Source organism: Schistocerca gregaria, chromosome 7 (assembly GCF_023897955.1).
Source record: "Schistocerca gregaria isolate iqSchGreg1 chromosome 7, iqSchGreg1.2, whole genome shotgun sequence".
NCBI classification, from domain to species: Eukaryota; Metazoa; Arthropoda; class Insecta; order Orthoptera; family Acrididae; genus Schistocerca; species Schistocerca gregaria.
The window spans coordinates 199,009,168-199,026,284 of NC_064926.1; the positions used below are offsets into that span (position 1 = coordinate 199,009,168).

Sequence of the window (17,117 nt, forward strand, 5' to 3'; positions counted from 1 at the left end):
AGATATTCTCATGTTTTTCCCATGAGTGAGTGTTGTGGCCAGTAAAGGACAAGTAATTTGTAAATACTGTAATAGTTACTGGAGAGAGATCTACTGCAAGTGTCATTGTGGTAGAAGAATGTGTGTTGTGAATAGTTACATTTTATCATCTGAAATGCAATTCAGTGTTCTTGCAGGAATGGTTAAATCCTGCTACGATTAAAAATTTCCATTTGGTTGCATTCCGAGCTGTAGTTTGAGATTAGAGGACTTTATACTTCCACCACATACAATTCTGTGTACATCATTTTCACATTTTTCCGTATTAGACAATGTTCTGTACCGAAAGCCTTTATCAAGGCTTGAATGATGGAATTAAGGGCAATCCAGTTGTCTTAATAGTGTGCAAAAAATGGAAATAACAGCTAGATGGTACATGCAGAAGCACTATATTAATATGTTTCATTTTTCAATTTATACAGGGTGTTACAAAAAGGTACGGCCGAACTTTCAGGAAACATTCCTCACACACAAATAAAGAAAAGATGTTATGTGGACATGTGTCTGGAAACACTTAATTTCAATGTTAGAGCTCATTTTAGTTTCGTCAGTGTGTACTGTACTTCCTCGATTCACCGCCATGATTTCATACGGGATTCTCCACCTGTGCTGCTAGAATATGTGCCTTTACAAGTACAACACAACATGTGGTTCATGCACGATGGAGCTCCTGCACATTTCAGTCGAAGTGTTTGTACTCTTCTTAACAACAGATTCGGTGACCTACAGATTGGTAGAGGCGGACCAATTCCAAGGCCTCCACCCTCTCCTGATCTCAACACTCTTGACTTTCATTTAAGGGGGCATTTGAAAGCTTTTGTCTACGTACCAAATGAAGAGACTCTTCGTGCTCGTATTGTGGACGGCTGTGATACAATACACCATTCTCCAGGGCTGCATCAGCGTATTAGGGATTCCATGTGACGAAGGGTGGATGCATGTATCCTTGCTAACAGAGGACATTTTGAACATTTCCTGTAACAAAGTGTTTGAAGTCACGTTGGTATGTTCTGTTGCTGTGTGTTTCCATTCCAAGATTAATGTGACTTGAAGAGAAGTAATAAAATGAGCTCTAACATGGTAAGTAGGCGTTTCCGGACACATGTCCACATAGCATATTTTCTTTCTTTGTGTGTGAGGAATGTTTCCTGAAAGTTTGGCCATACCGTTTTGTAACACCCTGTATTATTCTTCATGTGTAAAATAAATACTGCTGCAGCATAAGGTCAGAATTGAATGATACATTTAGCACTTATACATATTGTGAAGCAGCTGCAAATCCTAATTATGTAGATGTCGATTTGTTTTTTACATTCACTGTATATTCTTTGGTTATGTAGTCACATCATCGTGTAAAATGTGCTAGCGTTGTGGTCACAAGTGAAACTCATCCATGAGATGATTTATTCTATTGATTTATTGTCAGTGCTTTCCTACATATACTACTAAGTTCCCTTGCCAATGTCATTACTAAACAAGGGCATCATAGGGCTTGTCTGACTAGATGATGGAAGCAGAAAGCGGGTGCTTCATTGGGGTAATTTTTATATTGGTGCTATTTGTGGATTGTGTAGAAGCTGCTGTTATTACAATCCGCTGAGGCTAGTGGGATACACCAGCATGTCGTATTCCTTCAGTTGCTCTGTTCATTTCTAAGTGTTATAGATCATCAGTTGAATTGCATTCTTCATGTTGATGCATTGTTGAACTATTTCTCTCTTTTTTTTTCTCTCCTCCTTGATTGTATCTTCTTAGCGAGTACATGATTTTCCCAGAACTGACAAGTTCTGCTCTTATCGTTTTGTTGTGGTACCACTCCTGGTTTCTTATTGCTTGAGCCTTCTGTTACACGTTTCCTCCCTTACACATTTGTTTGTATAGACAATTGCATTGAAATGTTGCAGAATGTATTTATTTGCATGTATGATAAACATGCATTATTGTTCCCATGTATTTTAAAATCATGTACTCACTTATTATCTCAGTGATTCTAATATCTTCTTTTCTGATTACAAGTTTGATAGTTGAGCTGAGAGTCAAGTCTTATGGCAACTCTGAATAAGAGTTTATTAAAAATAGTGACACACAACTATTGAGGCAAAACACAGCAAACATCGGAGGTGTTAAAAAAAAATTTAATTGTCTTCCCTCTCCTCCTCTGAAAACTACATGTCAAGCAGACTTTGGTAACCTTAAAGTACTGTTTTGCTTATTGTACTTGCCAGAAAACTTTTCCTGTTGCTATTTGAAATGAGATGTTGTTGTAATTTTTTGTGTTATTTGAAAGCCAGATACTGAAAAATCTGTTTTTGTTGCAAATAATAATAAGTATGTTAATTTGGAGAACTCAATAGAAGTGTAACAATGTCAACATATACAGATAAATTTTATGAGATATATGTACAATGTTACAAAATCAGCCAATAGAAAAGATGCTACTGTTCTTATACCATCCATATTTAATGATGATGTAAATAAAATAGAAAGAAACCTCCACATGGGAAAAATATATTAAAAACAAAGATTCTAAGACTTACCAAGCGGGAAAGCGCCGGCAGACAGGCATAATGAACAAAACACACAAACACACACACAGAATTACTAGCTTTCGCAACCGATGGTTGCTTCTTCAGGAAGGAGAGGGAAAGACGAAAGGATGTGGTTTTTAAGGGAGAGGGTAAAGAGGGTAAGGAGTCATTCCAATCCCGGGAGCGGAAAGACTTCCCTTAGGGGAAAAAAAGGACAGGTGTACACTCGCGCGCGGCCGCACACACACACACACACACACACACACACATCCATCCGCACATACACCATGGTATTGAAACATTAAAATGACTTTATAGAAAATAACTGTTATGTAGATTGTTATCTGTTTACAAAGGTAACACAGAAGTAGTTTTGTCATTTTTCAAGCAAATGGATTTAAAGGAGTGTTGTCACATGCTTATAGATGTCTGGGATTTGGTGGAAGAGAAGACTCTGAACAAAGCTTGGAGCAGAATACTAAAACGGGAGCATGAAAAGTCAATAACAAGTATGGATGATTCTGCTTTGGAGGATATAAATAAATCAATGACAGACACATAAATATGAAAGGAATTTGATGCTGATGATATTGAAGAGTGGTTCACTTGTGACTTGTGACAGTAATACTCAAAGTTTTTAGATCATCAAAATTGTTGCACACATATTGCTGGGGAACAAATAACAGGAAACAGAAATAAATGTAGATGCAGAAAATGTTGCAGGACCATCTCATGCAGAAGCATTTCAAGCCCAGCTTTCAAATGATTCAAAAAACAAACAGACTGTAACTCTGATAGTTTACTATGGTTAAAATTAATTTGTGATGTAGCAGGAGTCGAGAGAGAAATTTTTCACATCTGATGACAGTTATCCAGTAATTTAAACAAAATTAAACTACAGTGACTGTCCTATGTGATTTGACTGGTACTTCATGATTAAGGTTGAAGTATTCAAATAATATTAAGCAAATTTGTATGCATGTACAAAAATTTGTGTATAATCTCTTAATAATTGTTGAATTTTGTTGATTTTAAAAAGTTAAATTTCATTTTGAACAGACACCTACCGCTATGTAGTAATCCTAGAATGATAACCAAATGACAATGTACCTGAAAGATAACCGTAAGTGGACAACGCGGGTTATCTTTCTAGAGTTAGTAATACAAAAATCTATTTTGTTCATATATTCAGATACCTGGATTTTCGATTATGCGAATTACTTATGACAACATTTAGTCCAGTTAATTGAGTCGCCGCTGTATAGTATTGTTGCAGGTTTCAGGTCTTTGATTCAGCTCCATATGAAAGACTTTCATTTGAAGAGGCTGCAATCTTACAAATTAATTGCTAATAAAGTCATAAGTGAGGCAATTCTTTAAATGTAATGCAATTTATTTTTTTCATCCTCCTCCCCCTACTCCCTGCCTCCAAACATTTCCTTTTCTTACTTGTGCTTTAGCCCTTCCATGTTGCAATGTCTTTTAGGCACTGTCCTGTAATGTGCTTGTAAGTGTGAGAGACATAACTAGTGTACGCATGTTTCTTGTTCAGCTTTTATTCCTTATATATTTTATGATGAATGGAAGTAGTTGTCTTAACATTTTAGAATGAGTATAGAAGAATTGCTAATTGTGCATCAGCCTAAACTAGAAAAACTTATTTTACTCTTTTAACTTGTTCTCCTTTCATTTCAATTGTGTCATAAATTTATTGACAATGTAGTTGTCCAGTTATCAATGGATCACTCTGTATTGATATATGACACACACAGCAGATTAACTTAAAAATTATATTTGGACTGTTGGTCCAAAACTAGTAATTTGTCAGTATTTGCTTTATTTACACAGCTACCACATCATAACAGTCCAAGCTAAAGTGTAGATGACCAATCTAGTTGCATCTGTGCTAAAGTTGCCAGGAGTAACTGGTCTAATTATTTCCATGATTAATGTCTTCAGGAGATAGACCTCTATAAGATGAAAGCTTAGTGGCTGTGTGTCAGGCATGAAATCCAAAGGGTTTGGGAGTTCAATCCTCAGCCATGCATAGAATTTTTTCCTGTCAATTATCACTTCTTTCATTCTAACAGTAATCTGTTAAGAGTCATGCCAAGCTGCACTGTTGTACAGAGTCCACATTAAACTTTCAATTCAACCTATAACTCACTGGGTAAATTGATTCAAATGCCTGAGGAAAGCAGGGGCATACCTCTTCCAATCATACCATTCCTTACAAATCTCTGTAGTATATTACGGTTGATGACAGTTTTACTTTTAAAAAAAAGTTGTTATATTTCGTGCTTGTGCTCATGTTTCCACAAAAAAAATTTCTAATTCACTTTTTTCCTTGACCTACTTCACCATATGTTTATAAAACAAATTGCTCGTGACAAAAATGTTTGTAAAATATCATTAGTGTGAGGGCTTAATTTCTCCGAGGCTTAAATGAAGTTTTTAATACATCATGCGACCTCCTAGGTCTTACAGAACTCTCATTGATCTTGTAATATCACAGATGGAAAAATTAAAAGCAATCCATACAGAATTAATTTAAGAAAAGTCAACATTAATAAACTTGGTTAGTCTGTTTTAATGGTAATGACAGATGCTTTGCCATTGCCTTATAGGTACTGTTAGTTATTTGTCACAAAATAAACATTTTTCGGTAAATCATAACGTGAGTTAACGTTAAATATATTAATATGAGTGAACCAACCTATTTTAATTCAACATTGTGTTTGTTGTGAAACTATTAATGCTACTAAAAGTTATGCAATTAGAGGCAAAAAGATTGTCCGGACTGAATAATGCAGAATTCAAGAACAGAGCTCTGCGCATTCCAAGTTCAGAAGCACCAGTGTTCACAACTCTAACAGTCTGTGGAGCTTCAGCATGGTGTGTACATTACCAAATAGAAGCACTGTGATAGTTAGGATACAGTATATGTTGAGATTCTGCAGTTTAACTCATCGTATCATTTCTTTTGAAAATCATTATTCAAGCATGTAGAAACGGTTAAAATATAAGAACTCCACATCAGTAGAATTACTGTGACAAAGAGCATTTCAGGCCTGTTTCAATGACTGAGTGGATAGGCTGTCAGTTTTGCGAACATAAAGGATGAGTGTATGAATCTAACTGGAGTCAGTTGATATACACACACCAGTGCATGTGATATTTCCCTACAAATTGTGCAGTTTTAGGCTTTTTTTTAGGTTTCACATTCTTTCAAAAGATTCCATTTTATAATAATCTGATCTTTATCCAAAGGGACAAATGGCCATAATAAAAATATTTAAAATGGATATATTTATTTATAATTTTTTCAACCACCACCTGGTGCCTCTATAGTTTTCAACTAAGAAAAATGTATCAGCTGATTGGCATCTTTTTCGGAGTCCTCATGCATGGTTTACACGAGCAAGTGGATGTGCCTTCCAGTATCTGTTGTTTCCAGTTTAATATTTGTTCTTCAACTGTGTCAGACTTATTCAGCCATTACACTAAAAAGAAGAGATTGGCAGCTCCTTGGTAGTGTGTCAGCTTACTGTTCTGGTAGCTGTAGTATGTATCAAATCAAATCTCACTGCAGCTCTTTTTTTAATCACATTGCTAATGTTTTGTGCTTTGTTTACTTTTTGTAATTAAATTATATTTTCTCTGGGTTTTTCCCCCACTATTCTCTTCAGTAAATAACTAATTATAGTTTGTGAATTTGATGTCTGAAAATAATCTTCCTTGGAAGGTAATGTTTATCTGATCTCCAATAACAATAAAAATAATATCCTTGGAGAATGACACTCATCAGACCTCACATAAAAATACAAATAATCTTCCTCAGAGAGTGATATTCGTGAGACCCTCCTAAAAAATAGAAATAATATAATGGCAAGTAGATTTGTATTTTGAAATTAATAGTGTTGGCCTAATAACTATGTAGTCCTTATACAGAAAAATGAAGAGTAGGCTACATATAACTTAAGTACTTTTCCCTCATGCCACTGGCAGTAAGAACAGCTTGGATCCTCCATGCATGAATTGACAAGTTCATGGAAAAAATCCTCATCCACGGCAGTTCCTTCCCATGAAAGATGAACTAAATCCCACAGGACCCTCACAGTTCCCAGAGGGGGGTCTGGCCAATTGTCCTGCAGAGTCTACTTAAGTTGAGCCTCTACATGCTCTGTGGGATTGAGATAGGGGGGCCTTTGGAGGCCATGGAAGGCATTGAATTGTACTCTCTCTACTTTGAAACCAGCTCTGAATCCTAATGCTAGTGTGTGAGGGATGATTTATCATGTGGGTAAGTGGGACATCCTTTGGGGTCCCAAAAGTCAAGTTCCAGGGATGATTACATTTTCAAGGAAATGTTCATAGCATGCTGAATTGGACTTGCCTTGGACATACTCTAAAGTGCCAGCTCCCCTGTAAGATATACAGCCCAAATATTTCACACTTATGCGTGTGTTTCTAGCATGTATGGCCGCAAAGCATACACCATATCATTACTTATCTGTGCGGCAAACAAAAGCAGAACCTCTGCTCTTGAACTCAATTGTGCACTCATTGGAGAAAATGACTTTCCTCCAATCGACATCATCACAATTGGTAGTCTGTGCATGGCTTGTTCTTCAGACAACGGTTCTTTGATAAGAGCACGATGGGACCTGATTCTGTGGTCCATTAATCTTCTGAGAACAGTTCTTGATGAGCCTGGGAAATGTGAAGCTCTCCTGAGGTCCTGGAGGAATGACAAAGGAACACTCTGGGCTGCCCTGACGATTTTTTCATCTTGTCTCTGTGTAGAGACTCGTGGTCTCCCAGGTATTGGACATCTCACTACCTCATCGTTATCTCTAAAGCATCTAATCCATCTCCTTGCTGTGGAAGCATCAACACCATAATGATGTTCAACCTCAGATGCACTAATACTGTTTTCAAGTATAGGAATTATTTTGCAGCGAAAACTCACATCAGCCATTTTAAAGCAGACATATGATGTCTGCCAGGCAGCTGATAGGTTTCTCTTACTGAAAGCTATAGAGACACCAGGTGGTGATCAAAGTAATTACAGATAAATACATCCATTTTAAATATTTTTGCTATGACCGTTTGTGTGATTGTTTAAAGATTAGATTATTAAAAAATGAAATCTTTTGAAAGATACTCGAATGCTCATCCTTTGCATTCGTAAATTTCCAGCCTATCCACTCAGCTATTGAAACAGATGTGAAACGCTCGTCCTTATAGTAATTGTACTGATGTGGGGTTCATATATTTTAATAGTTTGTAAGTCCTCGAATAATGATTTTCAAAAGAAATGATAGGATCAGTTAAATTACAATGCATCTCAAAATATACTGTATCTGAACTATTATATTGCTTCTATTTGATGATGTAAACACCAATCTGAAACTCCACAGACTGCTGTAGTTCTGAACACTGGCACTTCAGAACTTGGGCAAGCACAATGCTCTGTTCTTGGACTCTACATTATTCAGGCCGGGCAATCTTTTTGCCTCTGATTGTATACATTAATCAGTTATAGATGTGTGGTGAAAGTATCATTCTTGACCATACATTAAGTTGCCATTTCATGTAGATTTTTTGCAGTGTATCATATTTTTGCCACTCAGTAGATAAAAGTCATTTATTTACTTTATTCCTTCATATATGTTATACACCATCATTTAATTACACCATCATTTAATGAAGGGGTTCTATTTAAGAAGGGTAGGTTTCTGGACAGTTATATACACAACTGTGGCACTGATACAATTCTGTTACTATATCACTGTCTTTTGGTATACTCTGGGCAAACAATTTGTTTCTAGAAGCTTTCAGTAGCACAATATTTGTAAAATCTACCTCTACCAACTTCCATACCTAAGTATGTGTTGTACTATGTAGCATGCATTCTTTTATAGCACTGCTTAATTTATATCATCTTTCTGTGGGTTGGTCCGTTTTTAAACTTTCTTCTTTTCATATGCATCTGTGTATAGTAGTAATTTCTTTTATTTAGTGTTCCTCAATACCACCAGCTGTGTTTTAGGCTGTGCTTATAATCAATTTCTTCCTATTTTTTGGATGAGTTAGTTCATTAGACAGTTATCCATATTGAATGGACATCAGTTTCAAAATAGCTAGATTGTTAAATGCATGTTCAAATTAAATTATATTGGTGTTGTCTTGTGTGTGACCTGCTCATATAGCTTAACATGCAGTGTGCTAGCTTGCGAGACTAGGAGGTGAGCCAGATATGGAACAAACCCACATGGTGAGTTAATGACAGTTGGTCTGCTACAGTGGTCAGCATGAGTGTTGTTTTTATACAGTTTTCCAACCTTGTTTAGGCAAATGCTGGGCTGGTCTACAATCTCTGCCTCAGAAAATACACTATCATTTGAAATACAATAACACACACAACAAAGTTTTCACAGTGATATGGTGCTAATGACTACTCATTTTAGTTAATTGACGATGGTGGTGACGGGAAAGGTATCTCGCCATAAAACTAGAAATAAAAGTAAATATCCCAAATCTTTTATAGTAGACACAGTATGACAGGATCAACACTGGGAAAGTGAGAGCTGCAGTCTTGTATGATGAATGTTCACAGCTTCATCATGTTACCCAGTCACAGACATACAATGTATTTTGATTATTTCTCTGTTGAACTATTCTTATTTTATTGTAAGTTTGAAGAACAAGCATAATACATAACTTAGGTGTGTGTGTGTGTGTGTGTGTGTGTGTGTGTGTGTGTGTGTGTGTGTGTGTATGTGTTTTGTTGTATAATAATAATAATAATAACAATAATAACAATACTTGTTTCTAAGTACCTTAGTGTGGATGCTGAAGATCATGATCTTGAATATCCAATACTCTTCCCATCATCATCATCTGACACAAATATTTCACTAAATGATTATCAGCTTGATATATTACTTCATTTTGTATTTGGCTAGTAATATTTATTTCATATACTCTATTTAGTAAGAAAAGGGAAAATAGTGACAACATTTGATTTATTAGAATGTTCGTGAATGTTGGCACACTCATTTGCTGCATAAGGTTTTCTTTGTGTGTGTGTGTGTGTGTGTGTGTGTGTGTGTGTGTGTGTGTGCGTGCGTGTGTGTGTGTGTGTGTGTGTGTGTGTGTGTGTGTGTGTGTTTGCTTTGTATATTTGTTTCTTTCCTTAGCCTTTCCAATGCTTCCATGTTTCATTTCAAGTAACATCCCTACCCTGTGGTCACATTTCTGTATCCACAGAGTTCAAAACATGAAGAGCGGAAACAGCAGTTGTTACTCGAGCAGATGGCCCTGGAGAAAGCGGAAAAGAAAGAAAGGAGCTCAAAATCAAAAGAAAAAGGCACGCGTGATAAGTCAACAACTGATGAAGAAAAAGAGCTCAGAAAGGAACGGAAGCTTGGTCGCAAAAGGGTAAGTAGTAATTCATTTTTTAATTCAAAATATATTTAAAAAAACCTTTAACTTTTCATTTATGTCTCTTTCTGCTTTTCATTCTGCTTTATAAAAAGGGTTCAATAAATACACAAGTTACATTAATCAGAACCGTAGTTCAATATTGCATGGTTTGATAGAGCACTAGATACACTGGATGAGTCAAGGATTTTCACATAAACCTTAACATGTCAAATGTATCTTGGATGCAGTTTGTAAATTCCTACTTACTTTCAGCAATGTGAACTAGGTACATCATCATTGTTTTGTAATTTTCCATTTGGTTTCCATATCAACTAATTATTGACATCAGAAATGAATCATCTATTTTCTATTGTGGCTTCAAAGTAATGCAGCAAATTTACGTATTTGTTGTGTTCCTGCATCATCTAGAGCTGTAATAAAAACACCTGATAATGGACAATCAAGACTTGAACCACTGTCAACAATTTGTCCCATTATGTTCATGGGCAGAATTTGCACTTTTAGACCTCTTAGCCTTGGATTTTAATGTAACATTGCTCTGGTAAACTTTTTACTGATAGAGATGGTGCAGTTGTTGAGCACAGGACTGTTATGTGGCAAGAGTAAGATTCTAGTCCCCATTCTCTTGTTGAGCTATCTGCATTTTACATAAGTTGCTACATGTGAATCAATGATATCTTCAAGACAGCCAAGGTAGGATTCTTACTGTACTTTTGTCTAAAATAATCTCATGGGCTCCGTCTCCAATGAGCATATCATTTACAGATTATTAATATCTAACCCATATTCCTTCATATGGCTTAATTTTGTCTACATTTGGGTGACATTCTCCTATCTCGGGTACTGTGCTGCATTTCTTGTAATATTCCACCATTAAACTATTATACTAAGAATCTCGTGTACCACAAGCAACATTGCAGGTGTTTTCAACTATATCCTTTTGTCTATAGTGTCTCAATGTTTTAAGCGATACACTAAGGATCCAAAACTCTCGGTTTCAACCCCCATTCAGTACTAGGATTTTTTTCCTGACACATATCACTGCTGTCACCTTTCACTGTGTTTGTCATTGTGAAAAGATCAAGCAGCACCATGGTTTTGGGCTAGCATTAAACTGTAGATGCCGTTCTAACTGGCTTGTAAGTCAGTTCAAAGGATGGAGGAAGACAGTGGCATATGCATCCACAAGGACCATACCTACTAAAGCACTGAAATGGTCAAATGATCCTTCGGGCGTATGGCAGCTTTACCTTTATTTTATCCTATTATCTGCCTTTTCTACTACAAAGGATGTGTGGTAGCTCCATTTCACTTTCACTACTACTATTAAGATTCAGAAACCACACCACAAAATTAATTTCAGCAGAAATTCCCCTAGGAGGGTTATTCAGAAAGTAAGGACCTATTTCTTATAAAACATAAACCGTCTCTGTTTTTATACATAGTTTCCATATTTGTTTAGACATTTATGTACTGCAAGCTTTTGTATCCCTGTGTTGTAGACATCTGCTGCCTGTGCGGATACTCAGTCGTTAACTGCTTCTTTCGCCATTGACATCTGTTGTGAAGTGCTTGCCTCTGAGAAACTGCTGTAGATAGAGGAACAAGTGGAAATTGCTTAGTGCCAAGTCTGGTCTGTACAGTGGGTGGACAATCTGTTCCCATCCAAAATATCTTATTAGATTTGGGTGCAAATGGCAGAATGAGGTTTGTCATTGTCACACAGCAACACAACTCCAGACCTCAGAAGGTTATGTTTATTCAGTATTGCACATCAAAGTCGATTCAGGATACCACAGTAAGTGGCTGTGTTTATTGTTGCACATTGCTGCGTTAACTTCATTATCAAGACTCAGTATCTACCCCAAAACATGGTTGCCATTATATTGCGTGTTTAGATTGCCTTCTTGGCCTTGACTTTAATTTGTTATGTTATCTGACACCGTTCCATGACTGACGTGCAGACTCTGGAGCTCATGTAAGAAACCCACGTCTTGTCTGTTGTGGCAGTTTTCCCTAAAAACTGATCACCTTCCTTGTGACACTGGTCAAAAAAATTGACCGCACAAGCCATTCTTTCCATATTGTGTTTTTCCAGTAAGCAGCCTGGGAACCCAATGTGCACACAGTTTGTGACATTGCTACTTTTCAGAGACAATTTTGTGCAGTGTTCTTCTACCCACATTCGGAAATTCCAGTGCTAAAGTTGAAATTGTGAATTGCCAGTCTTCATGATTCTTTTTGTCAACAGCTTTGACCAGATCTTCTGAGATCACTGATGATCGGCCTAATCACCATTCTTCATAGATATTTTCCCAGCTATCCTTGAAAGCTGTCGCCCATTCACTCTGGAGTGTTCTTTGCTATCAAAAACCGAATCACTGACTGTACTTCAGTGTGGGCTCACCAGTTGCTTTAAACATTTTGAAATAACGCTCTAAACAACACACTGGGACAATACCAATGCAAATGGCATCTTTTGAAGAGTAATGCAAGCCAGGAGACAGTGCATATGCGACTTTTATTGTTCGCGTGTCATTCGATTAGCAACGGCGATTCAGACCTTACTTTCCAAATACCCCCTCCTATTTTATTTCAACAGCTGTGAAATTACTTCATGCATAATTCTATGAATTTTAGATTAGCTGGTAGTTTTTACAGTAAATGGGTTTAGGGGATCATAAAATGTGAGTTTTATTCTGACACAGTAATGTTTTTGTAGATACATTGGAGGTATGTAATTGTCAGTCATGTTTTCCACTCTGAACAGTTTTCTGAGATGCATATCACAACAGAAAATGATCATTGCAGAATGAAATTCCACTTGAGAAAAAAATATCTAAAAACAAAGATGATGTGACTTAGCAAATGAAAGCGCTGGCAGGTTGATAGATACACAAACGCACACACAAAATTCAAGCTTTCGCAAGCAACGGTTGCTTCTTCAGGAAAGAGGGAAGGAGAGGGAAAGATGAAAGGATGTGGGTTTTAAGGGAGAGGGTAAGGAGTCATTCCAATCCCGGGAGCGGAAAGACTTACCTTGGGGGGAGGGGGGGGGGGGGGGGGAAGGACAGGTATACACTCGCACGCACACACACACACATATCCATCCGCACATACACAGACACAGTCACAAGCAGACATTTGTAAACACAAAGAGTTTGGGCAGAGATGTCAGTCGAGGCGGAGGTACAGAGCCAAAGATGTTGTTGAAAGACAGGTGAGGTATGAGCGGCGGCAACTTGAAATTAGTGGAGGTTGAGGCCTGGCGGATACCGAGAAGAGAGGATACACTGAAGGGCAAGTTGCCATCTCCAGAGTTCTGACAGGTTGGTGTTAGTGGGAAGTATCCAGATAACCCGGACGGTGTAACATTGTGCCAAGATGTGCTGGCCGTGTACCAAGGTATGTTTAGCCACAGGGTGATCCTCATTACCAACAAACACTGTCTGCCTGTGTCCATTCATGCGAATAGACAGTTTGTTGCTGGTCATTCCCACATAGAAAGCTTCACAGTGTAGGCAGGTCAGTTGGTAAATCATGTGGGTGCTTTCACACATGGCTCTGCCTTTGATTGTGTACACCTTCCGGGTTACAGGACTGGAGTAGGTGGTGGTGGGAGGGTGCATGGGACAGGTTTTACACAGGGGCAGTTATAAGGGTAGGGGCCAAAGGGTAGGGAAGGTGGTTTGGGAATTTCATAGGGATGAACTGAGAGGTTACGAAGATTAGGTGAACGGCGGAAAGACACTCTTGGTGGAGTGGGGAGGATTTCATGAACGATGGATCTCATTTCAGGACAGGATTTGAGGAAGTCGTATCCCTGCTGGAGAGCCACATTCAGAGTCTGATCCAGTGCCAGAAAGTATCCTGTCACAAGTGGGGCACTTTTGGGGTTCTTCTGTGGGAGGTTCTGCGTTTGAGGTGATGAGGAAGTGGCTCTGGTTATTTGCTGCTGTACCAGGTCGGGAGGGTAGTTGCGGGATGCGAAACCTGTTTTCAGGTTGTTGGTGTAATGGTTCAGGGATTCCGGACTGGAGCAGATTCGTTTGCCACGAAGACCTAGGCTGTAAGGAAGGGACCGTTTAATGTGAAATGGGTGGCAGCTGTCATAATGGAGGTACTGTTGCTTGTTGGTGGGTTTGATGTGGACGAACGTGTGAAGCTGGCCATTGGACAGATGGAGGTCAATGTCAAGGAAAGTGGCATGGGATTTGGAGTAGGACCAGGTGAATCTGATGGAACCAAAGGAGTTGAGGTTGGAGAGGAAATTCTGGAGTTCTTCTTCACTGTGAGTCCAGATCATGAAGACGACGTCAATAAATCTGTACCAGACTTTGGGTTAGCAGGCTTGGGTAACCAAGAAGGCTTCCTCTAAGCGACCCATGAATAGGTTGGCATACAAGGGGGCCATCCTGGTACCCACGGCTGTTCCCTTTAATTGTTGGTATGTCTGGCCTTCGAAAGTGAAGTAGTTGTGGGTCAGGATGAATCTGGCTAAGGTAACGAGGAAAGGGGTTTTAGGTAGGGTGGCAGGTGATCGGCGTGAAGGGAGTGCTCCATCGCAGCGAGGCCCTGGACGTGTGGAATATTTGTGTATAAGGAAGTGGCATCAATGGTTACAAGGATGGTTTTCGGGGGTAACAGATTCGGTAAGGATTCCAGGCGTTCCAGAAAATGGTTGGTGTCTTTCATGAAGGATGGGAGACTGCATGTAATGAGTTGAAGGTGTTGATCTACGTAGGCAGAGATACATTCTGTGGGGGCTTGGTAACCAGCTACAATGGGGCGGCCAGGATGATTGGGTTTGTGAATTTTAGGAAGAAGGTAGGGGTGCGGGGTGTCGGTGAGGTCAGGAGGTTGATGGAGTCAGGTGAAAGGTTTTGTAGGGGGCCTAAGGTTCTGAGGATTCCTTGAAGGTCTGCCTGGACATCAGGAATGGGATTACCTTGGCAAACTTTGTATGTAGTGTTGTCTGAAAGCTGACGCAGTCCCTCAGCCACATACTCCCGACGATCAAGTACCACAGTCGTGGAACCCTTGTCCACTGGAAGAATGACGATGGATCGGTCTGCCTTCAGATCACGGATATCCTGGGCTTCAGCAGTGGTGATGTTGGGAGTAGGACTAAGGTTTTTTTTTAACAAGGATTGAGAGCCAAGGCTGGAAGTCAGAAATTCCTGGAAGGTTTGGAGAGGGTGATTTTGAGGAAGAGGAGGTGGGTCCCGCTGTGACGGAGGATGGAACTGTTCCAGGCAGGGTTCAATTTGGATTGTGTCTTGGGGATTTGGATCATTAGGAGTAGGATTAGGATAATTTTTCTTCGTGGCAAAGTGATATTTCCAGCAGAGAGTACGAGTGTAGGACAGTAAATCTTTGACGAGGGCTGTTTGGTTGAATCTGGGAGTGGGGCTGAAGGTGAGGCCTTTGGATAGGACAGAGGTTTCAGATTGGGAGAGAGGTTTGGAGGAAAAGTTAACTACTGAATTAGGGTGTTGTGGTTCTAGATTGTGGTATTGGAATTTTGAGGTTTTGGGGAGAGTGGAGCTGGAAGTGGGAGATTGAGTAGATGGGAGAGACTGGGTCTGTGTGCAATGAGAGGAGGTTGAGGTTTGCTGGGAAGGTTGTGAAGGGTGAGTGAGTTGCCTTTCCAGAGGTGGGAAACCAGGAGATTGGATAGTTTTTTTGAGGTGGAGGGTGGCATGCTGTTCTAATTTGTGGTTGGCCTGAGGGAGGATGCTGTGAACAACCGATGTGGATGTTGGAGAGGAAAGATTGAGGACTTTTTTTTAAGAACACACCTATCAACTCCTATCCTTAATAAAATTCCTCAGTCTTTTTCCAAAGAAACCTTGTATTACTGCAGGTATTAAAGTGTCTTCAGAAAGAAAAAGATTATTGTATAAGACACCAAGAATTAGTAAAGACCCAGAAGTATTTTTACACTATAAAAATGATAACTTACTGAGAAAAGTTGTCAGAAAATCAAAAAAATATGTATATTAGAGATGAGATTAATAACTCGGGCAATAAAATCAAATCAGTATGGAGTGTTGTTAGAAGAGAGACAGGAAAAAGTAATCACTGGGGTAGGTAGTATTACTATGTAAGAGAATGAGACAATCTTAACCAACTGTATACAGGTAGCTAATGTATTTAACAACAGTTTCTTAAGTGTAGGCGAAAAAATTGTTGAGAAAAGTTCAAAAGAAAAAGCCAATCAGTGCATGGAAGAGTCAGTTTTGGGAAATCCTTATCAGATTAATTTTTGTCTATCAACCTCTTGTGAAATAAGGAAGAACACTAAACCTTTGAAAAATAAATTTTCTGTTGGATTAGGTGACATCTCTTTACAAGATATTAAAACAATGTGGAGCAGTTGCAGCTGATGTTCTGAGTCACATCTGTAATGCAGCACTAAATCAGGATATTTTTCCAGACAAATTAAAATATGCCATTGTCGAGCCTCTCTGCAAAAAAGGGAACACCACAGATGTCAGTAATTACCAGTCAGTACCCTAGCTTACAGCATTTTCAAAAAATCGTCAAGCAAGTAATGTACTCAAGTGATTAGCCTTCTCAACAATAATGAGATACTTAGTAAGCCACAGTTTGGATTTCAAAAATGCTGTTCTACTGAAACAGCAATACAGAATTTCAATGCCCACGTTATAGAGTATTTAAATAGTAAAATGTCATCAGTAGGAATTTTCTGTGACTTATCCTAAGCACACGTGTGTGTGTGTGTGTGTGTGTGTGTGTGTGTGTGTGTGTGTGTGTTTGGGCTTATGCTTATCCTAAGCATTTGATTGTGTGAACCACTGCATAAAAAAAGGGGATACGCCTGATGTCAATAACTACCGCCCAGTCTCTCTTCTGACTGCCTTATCCAAAATTCTTGAAAAGGTAATGTGTTGTAGATTAGCTTCACACCTTTGTAAAAATAAAGTTTTAACAAAATGTCAGTTTGGTTTCCAGAAAGGTTTTTTAACGGAAAGTGCTATATATATTTTTTCACTAATGAAATATTAAATGCTCTGAGTAACCGAAAGTTACCGGTTGGGATTTTTTGTGATTTCTCTAAGGCTTTTGATTGTG

At 38.6% G+C, this 17,117-nt stretch overlaps 1 protein-coding gene across 3 annotated transcripts in view; it reads left to right on the top strand.

The window, feature by feature from the left end:
* LOC126281938 (THO complex subunit 2) overlaps positions 1-17,117 on the top strand; it is a 292,749-nt gene that overhangs the window by 249,239 nt on the left and 26,393 nt on the right. For all 3 annotated transcript variants that reach the window (XM_049981284.1, XM_049981285.1, XM_049981286.1), the window contains exon 28: positions 9,843-10,013. In XM_049981284.1, coding sequence (XP_049837241.1) covers positions 9,843-10,013 — 171 coding nt within the window. The remainder of the gene's footprint in view (positions 1-9,842; positions 10,014-17,117) is intronic.